A 20,775-nucleotide genomic window follows, 5' to 3' on the forward strand; every position below is an offset into this window, starting at 1 on the left:
GTCCCAGCCCCCTTCCCTCCTGCCCTTCCCGGGGCCCCGACAGCAGTCCCTGGCCAAGGCAGGGCCGGGCCGGCTCCCCTTCTCCCCCCTTTGCATCCTCCCCTATCTCTGAGGGTGGGCAGAGCACTATTCTGCTCCTCAGCTGGGACCTCCAGCAGCCCCCTTCCCAGCATGGCACCGGGGGCTGCAGACGGTTGATCAGGGCCTGCTACTGGCTGAGGGGAGGGCTGCAAGAGTCGCCAGGTGGCCCTGATCCATCACCCCCTGACGCAGACAACACTCGCGGACCACTTGCTGGCGAGGCAGAGATGCTTTAATGGCCCCAGGGCTAAATCCCAGCTGTTCCCTCCCTGCCACACTCAGTCGACCACCAAGCTGCTGCTGACCGCTGGCAGGAGCTCGAAGAAGCCCTGGAAGGAGAGAAGCTGTCAGGGTGGGCTGTGGGGCACGGGCAGCGGGGGCAGGCGGCAGCTCCCTGTCAGGGTATGTGCACAGCGTCATCACAGGCAGCTGCTGGCAGAGAGCAGGACCGCGTCGCCATGGTAACCCATCCCTGACTCACGGCTAGCGCCGGTTGCCATAGGAACCATTTGGGGATGGCAGTTGCCAGGGAAGGCTGGGATGTGAGGGGGCACCTCTGTAAGAGGGGTGGGGAGCCCACCCCAAGGCTGGGGAGGAGCAGGGAGGGGGCACAGGACAGGGGCTCACCTTGAAGAGGGTGATGCTCTGGAGCACCCCCAAGGTGCAGCACATTTCCCGGATGGAGTGCATGGCCAGCTGCGGGCAGCCAATATCCAGCACGCGCAGCCCCAGGCGGGAGGCCAGGATGGGGCCGATGGTGGTGCCGCAGGGCGTGTCGTTGCGCACCATGAACTCCTGTGCGGGAACACAGCCTCAGCAGCTCCCACATGGCCCCCCAGGCCTGAATGGAGGCCACCTGGGATGCAGAAGAAGCCCCTTCCCCCAGCCTGGGTGCAAATTTTCCCCCCAAGATGGGACGTGCCCAGGCCTGGCCCTCCAGAGCAGCAGGCAACACAGACAGATGCTGTAACTGAGGGTGTGGGTCTGGCACAAGCCGCCTCCCCCGACCCCCCAGGGCAGGGCCCAAGGCGGTAAGGCTCAGAGGGGGCTGGCCCAGCCCTGCTCACCTGCAGTGGGATGCCCACGCGGGCGGCGATGTCCCGGATGACGGCTTCGGTGACGGCAGTGGAGGCGTAGCGCTGGTTGCTGTTCACTTTGATGACAGGGCCCTGCAGAGGGGAAGGCACCACGGGCCCACCATTGGCACCATGGACATGTGGCAGCTCTGGAAACATCCATGCCTAGGGAATGCCACCCTGCCTCACCCCATCGCGCCATTCTCCCCTCCCTGGGTGAGCCGTGGGGGTGGGGACAGCCCCAGGTCAGGGCTCCAGGGCCGAGGCTGTGGTTCCAAGTGATTAACACAGAGCCAAAGCATGCTGCAAACGGCTGCCATCCAAGCACTGCTGAGCTGTACCCCAGGACCGTGCTGCAGGGAGCAGCTGGGCGTTTGACAGTGCTGCAGGGCAGATGGGCAGCACCCCTCCCAGCCCAAGCAGAGGGCTGCCCTCACCTTGTGGAATGCTGGACGATGATTCTCCTCATGCTTATCCCTGCAAAAGAGAAGCAGGAGTTTTATGCTGCAGCCCACCCCACCTTCCACAACAAGGACTGTCCTGGCTGTAGTCCCAGGGGAGTGCCTGAGACACGTGCCCCAGGCGGCCCTGGCCTGCAGCACCGCTCGGGCTACTCACACGTAGTTAGGGTGGACGGCATGGGCCATGTCAGCACTGATCATGTAGGACTTGGCCACAGCCTCCTCAAAGGCTGTCAGGTTTTGTGGCGATGCTGAGATCCGGCGCAGCACCAGCTCTGTCAGCAAGGACTCTGCACCCTGTGCACTCTCTGACCCCACCTGCCAAGGACCACCATCAGCAGGACCCGTCTGGCACAACCCCTGAGCTCCCCAAGGGCTGGCTGAGTGACAGGGGCTCCTCAAAGCCTCCTTCTAACCACACCAGTGCCATTCCACCCCCTTCCTGGGCCACACTCCTCGCAGGGGTAAGCAAATCACTGTCTCCTGCTAGGCACAGCTAGGGGAGAGTGAAGAACATGCGGCCCCTCCCTGCACCAGCCACCCCACGGCTGTGCCCCTCCTCACCTCCTCGTTGTCATAGAGTGCAATAAGACGCACGTTGGGCTCCTGGGAGAGCGAGGAGGGTGTTGTACACGAGTCAATCAAGGCCTGTTGGGTTACAGGAGAATGGACACCAGCTTGAGTGCCATCCCAGCCTGGGAAGCTCTGCACTGAGCTGGCAGGAGCTTCCCCAGGATTCCTGAAGGGAATCCTTAGGAAGGGAGCTGTGGGCACATGCTGGCAAGAGCAGGAATCACCCTTAGGAGCTGCTGGGAACCACATGCGCCCAGTGAAGGGGGCAGCCTACACCCAACCCAAGCCTCAAACAAGCCAGGTCCACAACACAGGAACGTGACTCCCTGGGCTGGCCCAGAGCCCACTAAGCCAAGTATGCTAAGGCCATGCTTTGGCCTCCAGACTCCCTTCCCCCTCCTGCTCACCTGCAGGGCACAGTAGCAGCTGTGCAGGTTGTCCAGGCGTGGGGAGAAGATGAACTCATCAAAAGCACCACCGAGTGTCTGCAGGCAGAGAGTGAGGAGGAGCAGGGCATCGAGAAGTACCTGCCACTGGGTCCCCATACTAATGTCCTCATCTCTGCCCTTCAGAAGCTGTCTCCTCTCATCCCACTCAGCTCTCAGCCTCAGCATGCCTCAGGACAGAGGAAGTGTCCTGGGCAAAACCTGTACTCTGCTCTCAGTTCCAGCATGCCCCAGGCAGAAGAAACGTGCTGGGTAAAACTTGTGCAGTGCCAGCCCAGAGGCTGTGTGTGGGCAGAGGGAGGCTCCTTTCCTTACTCACCGCTGGCTGTGTATCCGCCAGGCATAGTTCCAGCTCCACAATCTGCTCAGGTTTCACCCCCAGCTGGGGGCAGAGCAGGGACAGCAGGACTGGGCTATGCCGCTCTGCCTGGGAAGAAAGCAGAGCTGTGGGCAGGGGAAACTCCCTGTTCCAAATGGCAAAGCTCCTCCACACCCCATTACTGTTGGTACAGTCCTCCCTCCTATTAACACATCCTGTGCTGGAGCCCCCACCTCACACTGGACAGCAGGGCCATTGGCATGGCACAATGAGGGGCTCTCTGCGCAATGCCCCCTCCCTACACTGCCTCCCCCAGGAAGCTGCAACAGCTTTATGGTGGCTGAACCCCTACAGAACAGCTGCAGAGCAAGGTAGGAACAGAGACAGCTGACTAGATGGGTTGTGTACATAGCTCTGGGGTGCAGCAGGTTACCAGCAGGAAGGGAACCTCCTGGCAGGCCCCTGAGGACTGAAAAATCAAAGGTGCCAAGCATGAGGTCCCAGCGAGCACTGCTGCTAGTCCTTGGCAATGGGCTCACCTGGGCTGCTGCATCACATGGGGTGGCGCTCATGACCACCTCCTTTTCCAGCTCCTCCTGCACAGCAGTGGCCAGAATGGGAACCCTGTGAGAAGATGGTGCTGTTGGCTCCCAGGGCTTTGTTCATCTCTCCTGCTTGGGTCACACATGACCAGCCCTTCCTGGGGTGCCTGCTCTGCTCCTCTAGGCTGTGACTGCCAGGCCCAATGGAGCAGGGACACTCAACATTTCAAGCACAGATCTACTGTGCCACGTCAGAACACCCCAGTGTTCTTCCACAAGTCCCAAGCTTGGAAGCACCTCCTTATGGGGCTAAGAAAGGACATTGTGGACCTCCCCACTGTGATGAGTGGCTGCCAAAGGCAGAGAGCTGAGGCTGGGCATCGCTCCAGCTGGGTCCCAGCCCTCCCGAGGGCTGGCCAGGGGCTGGGGCCAAGCAAGGCCTTACAGGTGGTGCTCGGTGTTGGGCCCAAAGTTCTCATTGATGCTGCGCTGCAGGTGGATGGCCAAGTGGGGAATGCGGAGGACAGGCCGCTCCACACGTACCAGGCGCTGCTCCAGGCGCCCTGTGGCTGGGTCCTGAAACACAAGGAGGCTTGCTGGGGGCAGGCCTGCAAGGCTGAGAGGCTGCAGCAGGTCTCCCTCTATGTGTCAGTCATGGATCCAAGGCCGGGGGCGCATGGCTAGCTCACCGTGCCTGTGGGCTCACCTTTATGATCACCCTCCCAGCCACGGTGAGGTCACGGTCGAACCAGGTGTTCCAGATACCCCCTCCATAGGTCTCCACGCCGACCTGCACTGTCCCCACCTGCCCCCGCTTAGAGCGGCGCTTCACCTGGGTGAGAGCAGAGGAATCACTGCCAGCACCACAAAGCCCGTGCAGTGTGCTGTGAGCTGCTCCCGGGACAAGGCAAGGGACGCCGAGGTGATAGGTGCTGGAGCAGTGCGGGGGTGGGGCAGTGTGGGCTGCTCTGTGTGGCTGGATTAGGAGGTGTAGAGACGCAGCAACAGTGCTGTGGGCTAGTAAGGGGACCTTTTGCTTTCAGAGTGAAACTGGAGGGCACCAGAGAAGGCCTGGGCCTCGGGGGAAGGTACCGGGCTGGCCGGCCTTACCCTGAGGCAGGGGCTGTCGGTGTGGGCTCCCAGCAGGCTGAACCCATTCCCGGGCTGGAACTGGCCGCCGACGGCAAAGGCGATGAGAGTGGAGTAGTTCCTGGTCACGAAGTACTGGGGGCAGAGGGGCCGGGGTGAGGGCCGGCCTGCGGGTCGGCCGCCCCCCGCCGCCCCGCCTGTCCCCGGCCGGGCCCACCTTCTGCGCCGGCCGCACGTCCCAGTGCTCCGTCTCCTTCAGCTCCTGGAAGCCAGCCTGCAGCAGCCGGCTGCGGCACTCGGCCACCACTGCGGGGGGCAAGGGCCGTCAGCGGGGCCGCACCGACGGGACGCGAATGGGGGGGAGGGGACGCGGACGCGGACCGGGCGGCACCTCACCGTGGTAGGGCGAAGGGCTCCGGTTCACGAACTTCACCAGCTCCTGCGCCGCCGCCTGCGCGGCCTGCTTCGAGCCCTGCAGGCAGCGCCGTTACCGGACAGCGCCGGGACACTGCCCATCCCCGCCGCCCCGGGCCGGGACCCCCCCGCCGCGGGCCCCGGGACCCCCCGCTCCGCTCCGCTCCGCTCCCGCCCGCCCGGTACCTGCATGGCCGCCGCCGCTCCGCCGCGCCCCGCGCGCCCCCTGCTGGCCCGGAGGACTATCCCCAGGCGGCCCGGCAGCCCGCACCCCGCAATCCGCATCCTGCGCGCTGCGGATCTGCACCCCGCAATCCGCATCCTGCGCGCTGCGGATCTGCACCCCGCAATCGCACCCCGCAATCCGCATCCTGCGCGCTGCGGATCTGCACCCCGCAATCCGCATCCTGCGCGCTGCGGATCTGCACCCCGCAATCGCACCCCGCAATCCGCATCCTGCGCGCTGCGGATCTGCACCCCGCAATCGCACCCCGCAGTCCGCATCCCGCACGCTGCGGATCTGCACCCCGCAATCGCACCCCGCAGTCCGCATCCCGCACGCTGCAGATCCGCACCCCGCAATCCATACCCCGCGCGCTGCAAATCTGCATCCCGCAATCGCACCCCGCAATCTGCACCCCGCAATCGCACCCCGCAGTCCGCATCCCACAATCCGCATCCCGCACGCTGCAGATCCGCACCCCGCAATCCATACCCCGCGCGCTGCAAATCTGCACCCCGCAATCTGCACCCCGCAATCCGCACCCCGCAATCGCACCTCGCACCCCACGCGCTGCAGATCCGCACCCCGCACCCACGCCTCACCCTGCACCCCACAGTACCTACCCTATACCTCACTTTCTGCACCCTGCACCTCACACCCTGCACCCCACACCACACAGCCTGCACCCCAAACCCTGCACTCTGCAATCCACACCCTGCACCACTCTCCCTGCAAACCCGCACCTCTCACCATATGTCCTCCACCCCACACCATGCAAATCCACACCTTGAACCCTGCACCCTTGCCCTTGCACCCTGCAGTCCACACCCTGCACCTTACCCCTTGCACCCCTCACCTCACATTCCACACCCTGCGCCCTCGGGGCCAGACAAACTCGGTGCCCGCAAAAGCCAGGGCAGAGCTGGGGCTGGGTGGGTAGAAGGTGGGCACAGCCAAGAGGGACTGAGGCAGGAGCCAAGGGGCAGGGATGGGATCCCCAGGGTGAAGTCCAAGGAACCACCCTAAAATAGGTCTTGGCCCTCCTGAAACTATCCATGTGCTGCCCTGGGATGCAAGTGCACAGGGGAACATGCTCCCTTCTCAAAGGCTGAGTGTCTTTGGGGTGAGTTGGGGGGGGGGGCAGCCAAACTGCAGCCCCACCATCATTGCTGCTTCCCAGCCTTGTTGGCCCTGCTCGGCTCTCACAGCAAATAAGGCACAAGCCTTCGGTGCCTGTGCTGGGGATCAATGTCCCTGAGTGCAGCGATGCACTGGGGTACTGGGAGTTGGTGCAGTGGCAGGGCAACACTGCAGCAGCCTGCCAGCCCCAGCAAGGGCACAGCCTGGGCACTTCTAGGGGACAGAACTGCTGGGCTTCACACAGATCAAGGTGGCTCCTGCCCTTGGCTGAGTCCCTTGCATGGGCTGGGTGCGGCAGTTGGGTTTTGGGTTTCCATCGGGGCTCATGCATCATTTCCCAGTGAGATCCCATGTCTTCCCGGCAATGGGTCTGCAGCCTTAGGAGGGAGGTAACAGCCTGTGAGCACTGCGTGGGGCCCAAGTGCTCAGTGCCAGACAGATTCCCAGCTCCTGAGTCACCAACATGGACACCACATTAGTTTGAGACACTGTCCGTGTCCTGGGGACTGGAAACTGGTGGTCCTGTTGCCCCTGACCCTGGGACCTGCCGTGCTGGAAGCTCATGACAGCCCTAGATTTATGCTCCCAGCCCCCAGCACCTGCCTCTCTCCCTACAAAAGGGAATGAGCACCCCCACCGCCTGGCACCCCGTGAGCAGACAGCTGGAGGGTCTCCATGTCAACCAGAGCCACCACAGCAAAACACAGGGCCAGAGATGGGACCGGGCTGGAAGCAGGCACCCAGCACCCCAGCCTGGGGCTGTGCAATGCACATCCCCTGCCCTGCACTCTCCTGACACGGGGACGTGGGTGCCAGGCAGCTGACCCCCGCCAGCATCACCCCCAGCTGAGGGGATGCTGAGTCCTCCTTAGGCCATACCAGGGGGTATCTGTGTGCATGTGCAGCGTGGGTGCCAGCAGCCTGCGGCCACCCCAGCAGCCGGCTGCCCGGAGAGTGGGTGGGTGCCCAGAGGATGCAGGTGCCCAGGGCAGATAGGTGTGGGAGCCAGAGCTGCCCAGGTCTGGGGTGGCGGGAGCAGGGGTGAGTGGCGGGGCCGGGTGGGCCCCTTGCCCAGCCCCGCAGGCCAAGCAAAGGGCAGCGCCTGGCATGCTGCAGCTATTCCCGGAGCAGCGAGGCTTCCAGAAAAAGCTGCCGCTGGCTATTTCCGAGTGGGCTCTGACTCACCCCTGGCTGGATGCCAGGGGCTGCACAGCACCTGCTGCAGCCGCCCCCCACTCTACCGCTGTGCTCCTGGGAAAGCACTGCTCCTGTCCCCATCCCTCTCTACCCCATGGACCACCCCCAGTGCAGAAGGAGCCCAGGGCAGCCCTCCAGAACCAGCGCCAGCTCCTCCTTGGGGTGCTTGCCCTTCGCTAGTGCTCTCGTGTGTGCCATGGGGTGCCTGACAGGGGCAAGACCAGTAGGGACAGGGCACCGTGTCCCTTCCCACATCCCTTGGCAGGGCTTTGCTCCGGGAAGTGTTTCCTGGGGCAGTGGGTGGCTCGAGGAGCGTGCAGCTGGAGCTGAGCACCACTAGAAGGAGTTAACAGAGAGATGGCCTGGGACAGAGCCTGTAAACACAGCCGGAGCTCCTGGAAAGTGCCGCCCCCTTCTCCTGCTGCCTGCCAGGCTGCCTGGACCACTCTCCCTCCCCACCCTGCCAGGATGAGCATAGGGATGGCACTCATCGAGAAGCTCTCCCCCCCAGTTCCCAGCCCACGTGTCTGAGCTTGGGAAAGTGAAATCAGTGCCTGTGCATTGCTGGAGGCTGAGCGAATGGCCACTCATGCCTTACATGAGCTGCCAGTGATGCAGAGGGTAACGGCTACCTCATCTCACTGGCATGGGTGATGTTATCGAGGCCTGAGGGAGGGCAGACAGACACCCCAGCATCTTCATGGACTATGAGGGCGGCCAGTCATCCCTGCATCCACGTGGATTGCAAGGGCAGATGGGCACCCCCAGCATCCTCATGGCCACCACGGCAGGTGAACATCCCCATGGACCATGAGGGCAAGTAGATGTCCTCAGCCTGCCCATGGGCTGTGGGGATGGGTGAGCACACTGTGGAATAATTTCTGAAAATAACTTAGAAATTATACTTACATTGAAGTTATAGCATTATTCACACTTCGAGGAAGATTGTAGCATCCAAAAGGATTCCAGGGTGGAGTGCCAGATTCTGTGAGATTTTGCAAGAAGAAAGGAACTGTGTGGTACTATGGAACTGATCAGCTGTATGTTTGATACCTTGGGCCAGCAGTCTGTCATATTTTGACCAAATGCTGTCCTTTAAGTGAACTTTGCTCATTACAATCCCATTATAATACCAATATGATACCACAGATTGCAGAGCTAGCTGGAGATGAGTGACAGGAGCAGGCATATGTGTCTCCAGCGTCTGCATAGTTGTGGAGGTAGCTGGTCTCCTCCAGCATCTACATAGTTCTAGGAGCAACAGGTCACCTCCAGTATCCTCATGGACCATGAAGGGAGCAACTCACCTGAAGACCTACACAGATGCAGGGGGACAAGCAAGCAACCCCCAGCATCCATACAAATTACAGGGGATAGCTGGACCCCAGGCATCTACACATGCTGAGGGCAGCCAAACACTCCCAGCATCCCTGCGCCACCTGGAGACAGGCAATCGTCCCCAGCATCCCCATCACCTGGGGACACGGGGGTGGGAACCAAGGGCAGCCTGGCTGGCTGTGTGCCCACCCTGCTGGCCCTGAGCCCTTGGGTGGGTGGAGGCATGGAGCCAACTGGGATGAACAGTGGGCAGGGGGATGCAGCCTGCAGGGCACCCACCAGCTCCTGGGACCCTGGAGAGCTGGACTGGGCTACGGTCCAGGCAGGGAAGGAGAAGCATCTCCTATTTAGACAATAGCATGCACCCTGGTTCTGTCAGAGCCGGGGAATGGGCCACACAGACCTTCCCTCTTAGGGTAAAGGCGCCTGGGAGGCTCATGGCTGTAAAAGGAGCGGGATGAAGGGAGACGGCCAGGGGCCAGGAGGGAGGGGGATGGACACCCTCACTGCTTTGTTCCCATCTCTATGCTCAGCCCTGAGTCAGAGCCAGGCGTGAGGAGGGTGTGGGGGCCCCAGCAGCAGGCCATGGGGCTGGGGACGGGCCGGCACCCCTTCCTCACATCCCGCTCAGCTCCAAGCCCCGAGATACCCACAGCCCGGGGAGGCTGTGCCCAGCTCCCCAGGCGCCTTAAATCCTGGGGGAGCAGTGGGGAGGGAGGGCCGGGGAGGAGGGGCAGCCACGGGATGCAGCTGGCTTCTCTCACAGGGATGTCATGACCGGGGGGGAGTTGTTTGACGTTCCAGCTCCCGATGCCTTCCCGGCAGCAGCCTCGTCCCAGGGCCCAGCAGGAGCTGGAGCTGGGCCAGCGCGGGGGCTCGGGGGCCGCTTCCCAGGCTCTGCCGGCCTGGGTCAGCCTGGCCTGGGAGAGAGCCACGGGGAGGCCGGACGGGGCTGGAGAGGACAGGAGGCACCCCTGCACCACTGCCTCCCAGCTTTTCACAGCCCCTGGGGCGTTAGCTGGCAGGGGGCGGTTGGGATGAGACTCTGGCAGTGTCCCTGGGTCCCGCTCCTCACCCCCTGCTTCCTGTGCTGCTGGGGCCCGCCCGCAGACGGGGCTTTCCTAAGAGGCTGCGGAAAGTCCAAGGCGTCTATCTGCCTTCTGCCGGCTGTGGGGCCCTGCCTGCACAGAGCCATCCCGGAAGGCTGCCGCAGCAGCGAGGAAAAGACACTTAAACAGTTTGTCCTAGAGTGAGGTCAGGAGGATGCTCATGGTTAAACCCTCTGAGCTGCTCCCTCTCCTAGCAGCAGTGCCCAAGAGTGCATTTCCCCTCCCCCAGGCATCCCAACCCTGCAACCAGGAGGTCCAATGGGGATGGGGACAAGGCCCTTCCAGCCCTGATGGAGGGATTACCCATAGTGCCAGGGCAGGGTGCTGAGCACTGCTGGACATAACACCCCTGGGGAGCTCATCCTCCCTGCACCCCCAGCCACTGGGGAAGCAGGGTGGGATCACGGGCAGGGAAGCCTGGCCCAGACCCCTGGGGTCTCCCATGCTGGTGTAGGCATCCAGCTGCCTTTCTACACCGCAGCCAAGGGCTGGCATGCCACTCTGATGACAGGACCCACGTGCAGGGCTCAGGGAGGTGCAGGGTGCTCTCGGAGCAGGGCCAGAAGGAGGAAGGATGCTGTCTGTTTTTCCATCTTCTCTCTCCCGCCCCAACCCCCCAAGCCCCCCTTCCTTCCATCCTCCCCCCTGAGCTGGGATGAAACAACCCCATCTGGAAATACCTTCCCTTTTAAAGGCAGACTCCGCCAGGCAGCACGCACTCTCTGGGACACCGCGGAATTACGCTGCCACTTGGCAGCTGGGAGGAGGGTTTGGGAGGGCAGAAGGGATGTAGGTCTTAGACCACCTGCATGGCTGTGGAGCGCACACATATGCTGGCCCTCCAGGTGGCAGGGAGCAGGCAGGCAGCAGACAGGAGTGCCTCCTGGAGCCGAGGAAGCTGAGGATGATGCTGTGACCAAGCCCAAGCCTTTGCCATGCCACTGGTGCCACGGGCAAGCTCTGGCACCACTTGGCGTCTGTGTGGTAGCCAGGGTGGGGGGCTGGGAGATGTGAGGCCAGGCAGGCCTGAGCGTTGCTCCTGCTGCTGAGTCACCCGGTGCCTGGTGGCACAACAGTCCCCTCTGCCAGGGTCTCCAGGGACAGAAGTACTGGGGCTGTGCCAGCTGATGTCAGCCAAAACAGCCCAGCTTGGGCAGGGATGGGGGTGACCATATGTGTCAGGGGGCCTGGCGAGGAAGGAATGTTGCACAGGCAAGGGGCAACCCACAAGTCCCCTTCCTTCAGGATGTCCTCTTTAGTTGCCATGGGTTTGTGCATGGCCTCAGGGGTCCCTGACCTGGCCCAGCAGCTGTCCTGGGGGGTGGGAAGCTGCAGTGGGGGTCCTGGGGTGAACTGGAATATTCCCAATCCTGGGAAGCTGGGCTGGGCTTTCTGCTCCCCAAAGGGCCGAGGGGGAGGATGAGAAGATAGGGCAGAGGCTGCAGCACTTTGGGGTGACCTGAGGTCCTGCTCTTGGGCTGATGGGGACCAGAGAGGGGCTGGGACTGCTCTGGGCAGGGTCCCCATCCAGCTGTGCTCTACACATGCCTGGCACAAGAAGGGTTAACAGGGTGCCTTCCCCAGCTATAAATACCAGTGATGCATGTCCCACGCCCCACGCGTATGCGCTGGGGAGGCTATTTTGGTTGGGTGCCTGCTGCTTCGGGAATGTGCCAGATCGAGGACCCAGGGGGTGACGTCACTGTCACCGGGCCACTGGACCCGACACCTGCTCGGGGTCACTCAGCAGCACCCCAAAAGTGCCCAGCACCTGGCCAGTGCTCAGACCCCCATATCAGAAAGAAGGGGTTTGGGTGGTGGGTTAGTACAAGCACACTGAGGGCAGAGGTCCCCTCACATCACCCCCTTCCCCAGGGCTCTCTCCTGCTCCCTCTTGGAGTGGAGGGAGCTGGAGTCTGGCCCCACACAGAGAGCTGGGCCTGGGTAGGGGCACTATTGGCAGCATTTTCAGGTGCTCAAGGCCAATTTGGGAGCAGAGCCACTGGAGCATGGGGTCTGGCTCAAGGAGGGGCGAGCGATGATGTGAAAGGCTGAGTTCCCTTCTCTCCCCCCAGCATCAACCCAGGCCGTCTGTCTGTCCGTGCGCCCCGATAGGGGTGTGGGTAGCACTGGAGGGCTCACTGCCAGCCCAGCCCCCTTCCTCTCCTTGCACCCCAGGGATGAGTGGGGCAGCGTGGCGGGGGTCTGGGGTGAGGCTGACACACTGGCAGGGTCTGAGGGTGCCCGGGGATCCGTGGGCATTGTCCTCATCTTCCCAGGGGTCGGTGGCCCGGCGGTGCGGGCAGGTGAGGGGCAGTGGGCGGGTCTGTTCCCCCCCCCCCGCCCCCCGCAGCAGCATCCCCCAGCTGCCGGGCAGCAGGAGGGGCGGGTGATGTCAGCAGGATACAAATAGCGGCGGCTCGGGTCCCGTCCCGACGCCTCACTCGCCGAGCTGCCGGCCGCTCGCCAGCCCCGCTCCCTGCTCCGGCCTCGCCGCCCCACGCCGCCGCCGCCATGAGCCAGTCCTACTCCTCCAGCCAGCGGGTCTCTTCCTACCGCCGCACCTTCGGCGGTGCCTCCCCGGTCTTTTCCCGCGCCTCCTTCGGGGGCAAAGGCAGCAGCGGCAGCTCCGTCACCTCTCGTGTCTACCAGGTGTCCCGCACCTCGGCCGTCCCCAGCCTGTCGAGCTTCCGCACCACCCGCGTGACGCCCCTGCGCTCCTACCAAAGCGCCTACCAAGGAGCCGGCGAGCTGCTGGACTTCAGCCTGGCCGATGCCATGAACCAGGAGTTCCTCCAGACCCGCACCAACGAGAAGGTGGAGCTGCAGGAGCTCAACGACCGCTTCGCCAACTACATCGAGAAGGTGCGCTTCTTGGAGCAGCAGAATGCCCTCATGGTGGCCGAGGTCAACCGCCTGCGGGGCAAGGAGCCCACCCGGGTGGCCGAGATGTACGAGGAGGAGCTGCGGGAGCTCCGGCGCCAGGTGGAACTGCTCACCAACCAGCGGGCCCGTGTCGAGGTTGAGCGTGACAACCTGCTCGATGACCTGCAAAAGCTCAAGCAGAAGTGAGTTGTGGTCCTGGTGTGTCCCTGCGGGCATCCATCGCTGTACCCCCAACCCCTTGGGGTGGGCAGAGCTCTCCCTGGCAACCCCTTGGGTGCTTGTTGCCCGTTATGCCTCCCTGCTCTGTCCCACTCATCCCAGCCCCTGGGCACTTTGCAGGGTGTCAGGTCCCGGAGGAGTGGCTGTGAGTTTTGGGAGGGAGAAGGGCACCCGTAACTCACTGTGCCAGTGCTGTGTGCTCCATGGTGTGGAGCTGGCAGGGAGCGCCTGGCCCAGTGGCGTGGGGCAGGGCAAGAGAGGTGCCCACATCCTGGACACTTCATCAAGGCACCCCAGAGAGCTGCTGCCAGCCCTCGCCAGGCACCCAGGCAGCACCCAGGCGCAAGCAGCATGGGCAGCCCTCCTGCCTTCCCTTGTAGAGGGGCTGAGGCTGAGCTGTGATGACATGGGGACTCAAGAGCTGGGAGATCGGAGTGCCCCTGCCCAGGGTCCCCATCCTCACTCAGACCAGGGAGGGCCTGGGTGAGCTGAGCCCTGCGGGACAGACAGATGGACGGAGCCAGGCAGGCAGGCGGAAGTGAGGGGGAGGGTGACCCGGGGAGGGGGGTTCCTCCACCAGCTCCGGAAACAAAGGAGGGAGAGGAGTAGCTGAGCTCCCACAGCCTAGAGGGGCTCCAGGGCTGCCATAGATGTCCATGGTGTCCCGGGGACCCCCCAAGGACGCCATGGGCCTGGCTGATACTGGAGAGGGGGCTGGGGCCAGCAGTGAATAGCCACAAGAGTAGCCAGGCTGAGTGATCCACAGGGACTGATCAGCATGAGGGCACCTGGCAGCAGTGGCAGAGTGCTCTGGGCGAGTCATTTCTTCTGATGCTGGTCTGCACCTTCCCTCCTGCCCCTGTGCCCTGAGGACACCGAGTCCTCATCTCCACGGTGACACAGCCTTCTGCCTACCCCCTCAACCGCTGGGGTTGTGTCAGGGTCCTAGTGGGGCAGAGCCTCTGATGCTGGGAGGCTGGATTTGGTGGCATGGAGGATCCTTCAATGTCAGGAGCAGAGCCCAGAACAAATAGGTGTCATGTTCCTGCCACCTTGTGTGCCAGCACCGCCAGAGACCTCTGTCTCTGCCCCGCTGCCTTCTCCCTGGCCGTCAGCCTGTGGCACTGCCTCCTCCCCAGCACAGCCTGGCTCCCTGGCCCCGACCTTGGCCCCACACTCCATACCCCTGTCCCACAGCATTGCTGAGACCCTCCTCTCCTGCTGCTCTCCCTGGGATGGCCCAGCCGGTGGCCTTTCCTTGGACCCTCATGTCAGGTCCTGCACCCTGCTCCCCCAGCCGCTGGCCACTATCCCCTATAAGGGCTGGGGCAGTGCGTGTGGCACCCATCTGACCTCATGCCTTTGTGCTCCCTCCGGCGTTGACTATAATAGGGAATGGGAGGAAGAGCCCCTGGGCCCCCGCCAGCCGCCTGCTGGGAATGCAGGACAATCCCTCATCTTCCCACCGGGCCACACTGGGCTCAGGGACAGCAAAGAGGGTCATTGCTACCAAGGGACAGGGCTTTTTCTGGACCCTCCTAATCTCCCCTCTCTGCTTGCAGGCTGCAAGAGGAGATCCAGCTGAAGGAGGAGGCTGAGAACAACCTGGCTGCTTTCAGAGCTGTGAGTACCTGCCTCTGCTGTGTAGTGTGGGACCCCCACCTCCCCTCCCATCCCCATCTCCCCGGTCAGCCTGGTCCCAGTGCCAGGGCAGGAGCCTAGGCACAGCTTTGCACCTTCCAGCCCTGGTGCTCTACCCTCACCCCACCAGCAGCCACTCACTCCATGTGTTCCTGCAGGACGTGGACGCAGCCACACTGGCACGCATCGACCTGGAAAGGCGCATCGAGTCCCTGCAGGAGGAGATTGCCTTCCTCAAGAAGGTGCACGAAGAGGTAGGCCAAGGGTGGCCCCTTTCCCAAGGGCACTTGTGGATCTGGGAGATGGAGTGAGTGCCCTGAGGTGTCACCTTATCCCCCCAGGAAATCCGGGAGCTGCAGGCTCAGCTGCAGGAGCAGCACATCCAGGTGGAGATGGACATCTCCAAGCCTGACCTGACGGCTGCGCTGCGGGACATCCGTGCCCAATATGAGAGCATCGCTGCCAAGAACATCGCCGAGGCCGAGGAGTGGTACAAGTCCAAGGTGTGGGAGGCAGCAGGCTGGTCCTGGCACGGCGGGTTCTGGCCATCCTGGGGGTTCTGCTCGCTGACCCTGCTCTCTCCCTAGGTATCTGACCTGACACAGGCGGCCAACAAGAACAACGATGCTCTGCGGCAGGCCAAACAGGAGATGATGGAGTACCGGCACCAGATCCAGTCCTACACCTGTGAGATCGATGCCCTCAAGGGCACGGTGAGCCATGGGCAGCATCCGGGAGATCCCCAGCCTCCCTGGCGTCCCAGCCTGGGAGGCTCCAGGCAGGCGGGCGCAGGGTTCAGGGTGTCTGGTTGCAGGCTGGGAAGGTGGTTGCAAACAAACAGGGCACAAGACTCCTGCTCTGGCATGGTGACAGTCACAGGAGCCAGCCAGGAGCCAGCAGCGTGGCAGTGCCACCCCCGGCTAGCTGTCCCATACTCCTGCATGTCTCCGTGCCCTCCCACTGGGGTAGGATGGCTTTGCTGGAGGCCTGGGCATCTGTGCAGGGGTTGCCCAGCTTGACCCCACCAGACCCCAGCTGGAGCACATGGAGGGCGACAGCCACCTGTCGTGGTCCCACATCAGCTGGACCCAGCTCAGGGCTGATCACCACTCTCCCCAGGTCCCTAGGACCCTCCCCTCAGCATCTCCAGCTCCCACTCCAGGTGACTTCTGTCCCCTTGGGTTCCCCCCATCTCTCTGAGCCTCCCTGTCCCCCCAGAACGATTCACTGATGCGCCAGATGCGGGAGATGGAGGAGCGCTTCGCGGGGGAGGCCGGTGGGTACCAGGACACCATTGCCCGGCTGGAGGAGGAGATCCGGCACCTGAAGGACGAGATGGCCCGGCACCTGCGTGAGTACCAGGACTTGCTCAACGTCAAGATGGCCCTGGACGTGGAGATTGCCACATACCGCAAGCTGCTGGAGGGCGAGGAGAGCCGGTGAGCATCGGGGGCAAGACAAGGAGGGGAGACTAGCAGGGTCAGCTGTTTTATGGAGGTCCCACCCCGTGAGCAGCTGCCCAGGGCTGGGGCTGCCTCTCACCGGGCTCTTGCTTGTGTCCCCACAGGATCAGCATCCCCATGCATCAGACCTTTGCCTCTGCGCTTAATTTCCGAGGTGAGCATCATCACATGAGGACAGAGGCCCGGGATGAGTCCCTGGGGGTCCCCAGTGCCTGGGCAAATCTCCCTCCTGGGGGGCTCCTGGCAAGTTGGGGACCAGTGGGTGCCATGCGGGGTCCGTGGTGTGGGGTGCAGTGGATTAGATGTTGCCGTGAGCTGAGGGGATGTTAAGCTGGGGCTCCTGAAGCCTCGCAGTGAGCCCAGCCCTACCGCGGTGCCCCCATGCCACATATCCCTGCCGTGCCATCATCCCGCGTCCTCCCTCCTGCAGAGACCAGCCCAGAGCAGCGTGGCTCCGAGGTGCACACCAAAAAAACCGTCATGATCAAAACCATCGAAACCCGCGATGGGGAGGTGAGCGTGCGGCGGCACTGGGAGGAAAGGGGGCGGGCTGGGGAGGGGGATTCGGGCCCGAGCCCCGTGCTGCAGGGCTGGCACGGTCTGCTGTTGACGGTGCTTCTCTCCCGGCAGGTGGTGAGCGAGGCGACCCAGCAGCAGCATGAAGTGCTGTAGAGGAGGCTGCTCCGGCGGCCCGCTGGCACCTTCCGTCCCGCCGCCAAGCCCCGCTCCCGCCCCCCTCCTCGTCCCCCGATGCTCCCCCGGCGCTGCCTGAGGGGTCCCCCCCGCGCAGCCGCCGCCGGGCCCCCCGCACCCCCCGGGCTCTCTCCTTCGGCTTCGTAAGGCTCGCTCTGCTTGTGCAGCTTCGCAGCGGCAACGCCAGCGTCAGGATCAGGCCCGGGCCGGGGGGGCGGCAGGAGGGAGGGAGGGTAGGAGGGGGGCGGGCAGGAGGAGTGGGGGGAGCAGGTGGTGGCCTGGGCCAGCTCCCCGGAGAGCCGGACGGTCCCAGCAGCGGGTTCTGGATCCCCCCGCAGCCCCCTCCCCGCGCCAGGCATGGGCTTGGGGTTCATCCCCCGCGCAGGGCCCCGTCCCCCCGCGCCGGCACTGCGGCCTCCCCGGAGCTGGCGCTTCTCCGGGGGCACGGCGGTGGTGCCGGCGATGGGGAGAAGCTGTCTCCAGGGTCAGCCCCCCGTTCTCTGCCCGGCTCGGAGCCAGGGTGCTCCCAAGCTGCGTCCGTCCCCTCCCACCCTGGCCCGGGGCGGGGGCTGCGGCCCCGCGCTCCCCCGGGCCAATGGAGCAGCCCCGTGGGGCAGAGGAGGGCAGTGCCCGCCCCCCCATCGCGGGGACCCCCAGCAGCAGAAGTCTGTGTGGGGCAGGCTCGTGAGCCGAGAGGGTACCCGTAGGTGGACACAGGAGAGAGGAGGAGTGAGTGAGTGGGAGAGAGGGGGGAAGAGAAGGAGAGGAGCCCGAGAGAGGCCCGGGGGCCAGGGCAGGTGCCCCCACCCCTCGTCCCACTGCACACCCTCCCCCTCGCCCGCGACTATGTGACTCTTCAGGCGGCTGAAATAAACAGCGGAGCATCACCCCTTCCTCGCAGTGCATCACTGGGGCCGGGACAGGAGTGGGGTGGGATGGGGTGACAGGGAGATGGCACTCGGGGTGGGGGGCACATTGCATGGGCACTTAGGGCTGGCCTGGGGTGGATGAGGGGACCAGCATACCCCTGAGCTGTCCCTTCCCTAGGCTTCTGGTCTCCCCATAACCTGTGTGCCCCTCCCTCACACTGAAGGTACCTCAAAACACTTTGCTGGGGACGAGAGAGGTCCTAATTGCACTGAGTGGGGAGTCCTGCTAGGACTGGAGGCAACAGGAGCCAAACACTGAGCAGGTTTGGAGGGGCTCTGGTGCCTGTGCTCTGTGTCTCTATACACCCAAGACCTCACATCATAGCCTGTTGACTCTCAGCCCCACAAGCCACCTCCTTTCTGCCATCATCCAGGCCAGCCCTGCCCCAGACTTACATATGCCCGTGACCTCTCCAAACCCCCGAAAACAGAATCCCTCTCATCCCAATCCACCTCCTCCCTGGTACCTGGAAAAGCATCAGCCTCACCACTCCATACCTTCACCCACCCCAGGCTCAACCTCCAGCCTTAACCTACCCCGCACACCCTCTTCACCCCCAACACGTGCCCCCCTTTCTCTGGTTGGAGTGTGGAGTTCTTGGCTTTGGCTCCTTTGCCTCAGCAATGGGGGATGCAGTACGGGAAACCAAGGCCCAGCGCTTCACAGGGCAGAGAAACTGAGGGTGATTCTACCCTGGGAGGTGCCAATTTGCACCAGTACAGGCTGGGATTGGCCTGCTGGAGAGCAGCTCTCTGGAGAGAGACTTGGGAGTCCTGGTTGACAATAAACTAACCATGAGCCAGCAATGTGACTTTGTGGGCAAGAAGGCCAATGGCATCCTGGGATGCCTCAAGAAGAGTGTGGCCAGCAGGTCGAGGGAGATTCTGCTACCCCTCTACTCTGCCCTGGTGAGGCCTCATCTGGAGTCCTGTGTCCAGTTCTGGGCTCCCCAGCTCAAGAGGGACAGGGAACTGCTGGAGAGGGTCCAGTGCAGGGCCATCAAGATGATCAGGGCACTGGACCATCTTCCTTATGAGGAAAGGCTGCTGGAACTGGGGCTGTTTAGTCTAGAGAAGAGGAGAATCAGGGGGGAATCTCATTAATATTTACAAATATCTAAAGGGTGGGTGTCAGGAGGTTTTGGCAGCACTTTTTTCTGTTGTATCTAGCAACAGGACAAGGGGTAATGGGATGAAGCTGGAACACAAAAAGTTCTATTTAAACATAAGAAAAAACTATTTCACTGTCAGGTGAGGGAGCCCTGGCACAGGCTGCCCATGGAGGGTGTGGAGGCTCCTTCCTTGGAGGTCTTCAAGACCTGCCTGGATGTGTTCCTGTGTGACCTGATCTAGGTGGGACTTGATTCTGCAGGGAGGTTGGACTAGATGATCTCTAAAGGTCTCTTCCAGCCCTACAGGGCAGTGGACCTGGGGGGGATGTATTCTGGGGACAAGACAGGTGCTGCTGCCAGCAGTGAGGAGGTGGCTGGGGGGTCCCTGATGGAGAGGCCAGAGTAGCGAACCTCAGTTTTGTCTGTGGGGCAGTCCCAGGCTGGGGTGGGGGTGTTGAATCTCAAGGGCTGTCTCCAGTAGGTGGCCCTGTGACATCGAAGATGGTCCCCACGGCTGCCCGGAGGGTGAATGACACCTCCCTCCCTGCCTGCCTGAGCTGGCTGGGCCAGGGCTCCGACCTGGGCAGAGCAATCCTTTGCCCTCAGGGCAGCACCGGCACGAAAGAGCCCCTCAAACCTCTCGTGGTCTTCTCTCCCAGCCTCTGGAGACTCTGGGGGGTCTCTGGAGCCGGGCTGTGAGTCTGGCAGGGAAGGCATCCCGCTCCAGCATGGCCACCCAACTGGAAGGGATCCTGCGATCTCCTCCTCGCAGGTGTTGCTTCACCAAGAGCTGGTGGCAACAGGCTGTGCCAGCGCTGGCAGGACTAGTCTGAAGCTGGGATGCAGTGTGCTGTGTTGCTTGCGTCCTGCTCTCTCAGATTTACAGCCCCAGGCGAGGGAGGCTGAGGCCAGGTGTCGTGATGTGTTCGCTGATGCCAGGAGCTGGGGAAGCCCGGGGGTGGTGAGGCAGCACGAGGCAGAGGCATCCCTGGTTGCTCACTGCCTGGAGCACAGGATGTGGCAGCTCTTATGGAGCCCCCTCAAACCCGAACAGTGGGTTGCTCCTGCTCTGGACAGGGCTGGAAGGGGGGCTGGCTGGGATCCACACTGCCCAAGGCAGCCAGGCAGGGGCTCAGGGAGAGAAATGGGGTCTCACTGTGTTTGAACCTCACTCTGGCAGGGTGGATTTGGGGCCAGCAGGGATGCAGGGATCCCCGCCTCGGCTATCTGCTGGGGATGGGGCGAAGGGGCCCTGTGAGGCGGGCTGCTGCCCGGGCTCTCGCGTTGCAGGAAGCATGACAGTGTCCTTTCCCTCCACATGCCTCCAGGGTCTCTCTGTACCGATCCGGTGACAGGGCCGGAGAAGGGGAAGGGGAGGAGGAAGGCTGGGTCCCCTCTGAGCCTCACTGCTAATATGGAAAGGCGCTGGCCCCTTTCTATCTTTGCAAGTGGAGATGGGTTGCAGGGCCGCGGCGGCGGGTGCAGAGAGGGGGAGCCCGGCCAAGGAATGTGACATATCAGAGGCAGCTGCCACTTCAGGAGAGGGGGCAGAGGGAACGCAGCTCGCCGGGGGCTGCGCGGGACAGGACGGGACGGGTGAAGGGGGGGACGCCACGGCCCCAGCGCCGGGACGGCTGAGCGAGCGGTCAGCACCCGTGGGACTTGCCCCAGGCCGGCGGAGGAGCAGGTGCCGAGGCGCAGGGCAGGCTCGGGGTAGCAGCAGAGCATGGGGTGTGGGCGCCGCGCTGCACCGAGTGCTCGGTGAGCGGTGGCTCTGCGAGCAGCAACTCGAGTCCACGACTAAAAATAGCCCCTCGCTTGCCC

At 63.3% G+C, this 20,775-nt stretch overlaps 2 protein-coding genes across 3 annotated transcripts; one reads left to right on the plus strand and one right to left on the minus strand.

Annotated features, from left to right (window-relative positions):
- Nucleotides 1–295: 295 nt before the first annotated feature.
- DNPEP (aspartyl aminopeptidase) lies at nt 296–5,208 on the minus strand. Its single transcript, XM_062004498.1, has 15 exons — nt 5,188–5,208; nt 4,984–5,059; nt 4,805–4,893; nt 4,609–4,722; nt 4,205–4,330; nt 3,944–4,074; nt 3,496–3,580; nt 2,957–3,064; nt 2,599–2,676; nt 2,183–2,266; nt 1,776–1,936; nt 1,595–1,634; nt 1,149–1,250; nt 709–876; nt 296–410 (listed from the first exon to the last, which is right to left on the minus strand). The coding sequence occupies exons 1-15, from the start codon at nt 5,191–5,193 to the stop codon at nt 360–362; spliced, it is 1,419 nt and encodes a 472-aa protein (XP_061860482.1). The 5' UTR covers nt 5,194–5,208; the 3' UTR covers nt 296–359.
- Nucleotides 5,209–12,429: 7,221 nt separating this feature from the next.
- Nucleotides 12,430–17,797, plus strand: DES (desmin). Of its 2 annotated transcripts, XM_062004867.1 has the most exons (10): nt 12,430–12,552; nt 12,661–13,076; nt 14,676–14,736; nt 14,913–15,008; nt 15,096–15,257; nt 15,342–15,467; nt 15,973–16,193; nt 16,322–16,371; nt 16,648–16,730; nt 16,848–17,797. In XM_062004867.1, exons 1-10 carry the CDS (start codon nt 12,523–12,525, stop codon nt 16,887–16,889), a joined length of 1,287 nt encoding a protein of 428 aa, XP_061860851.1. In that variant the 5' UTR covers nt 12,430–12,522; the 3' UTR covers nt 16,890–17,797. The 2 variants fall into 2 exon arrangements, with proteins under 2 accessions (XP_061860851.1, XP_061860850.1); XM_062004866.1 differs by having other exon boundaries at nt 12,430–13,076.
- The last annotated feature ends 2,978 nt before the right edge of the window (nt 17,798–20,775 follow it).

This window comes from Colius striatus, chromosome 11 (genome assembly GCF_028858725.1).
Source record: "Colius striatus isolate bColStr4 chromosome 11, bColStr4.1.hap1, whole genome shotgun sequence".
Classification (NCBI taxonomy): domain Eukaryota; kingdom Metazoa; phylum Chordata; class Aves; order Coliiformes; family Coliidae; genus Colius; species Colius striatus.

What these genes read in the sequence shown, in the direction of transcription:
- DNPEP (XM_062004498.1), bottom strand. An exon ending in CCGACAGCCCCTGCCTCAGG is followed by an intron (nt 4,331 to 4,608) that starts GTAAGGCCGGCC and finishes GCTCTCACCCAG; the next exon opens with GTGAAGCGCCGCTCTAAGCG. An exon ending in GCTGCTACTGTGCCCTGCAG is followed by an intron (nt 2,267 to 2,598) that starts GTGAGCAGGAGG and finishes GTAACCCAACAG; the next exon opens with GCCTTGATTGACTCGTGTAC.
- DES (XM_062004866.1), top strand. Translation starts at nt 12,523, where the DNA reads ATGAGCCAGTCCTACTCCTCCAGCCAGCGGGTCTCTTCCTACCGCCGC. An exon ending in ACCTGGCTGCTTTCAGAGCT is followed by an intron (nt 14,737 to 14,912) that starts GTGAGTACCTGC and finishes GTGTTCCTGCAG; the next exon opens with GACGTGGACGCAGCCACACT. An exon ending in CTGGAGGGCGAGGAGAGCCG is followed by an intron (nt 16,194 to 16,321) that starts GTGAGCATCGGG and finishes GTGTCCCCACAG; the next exon opens with GATCAGCATCCCCATGCATC.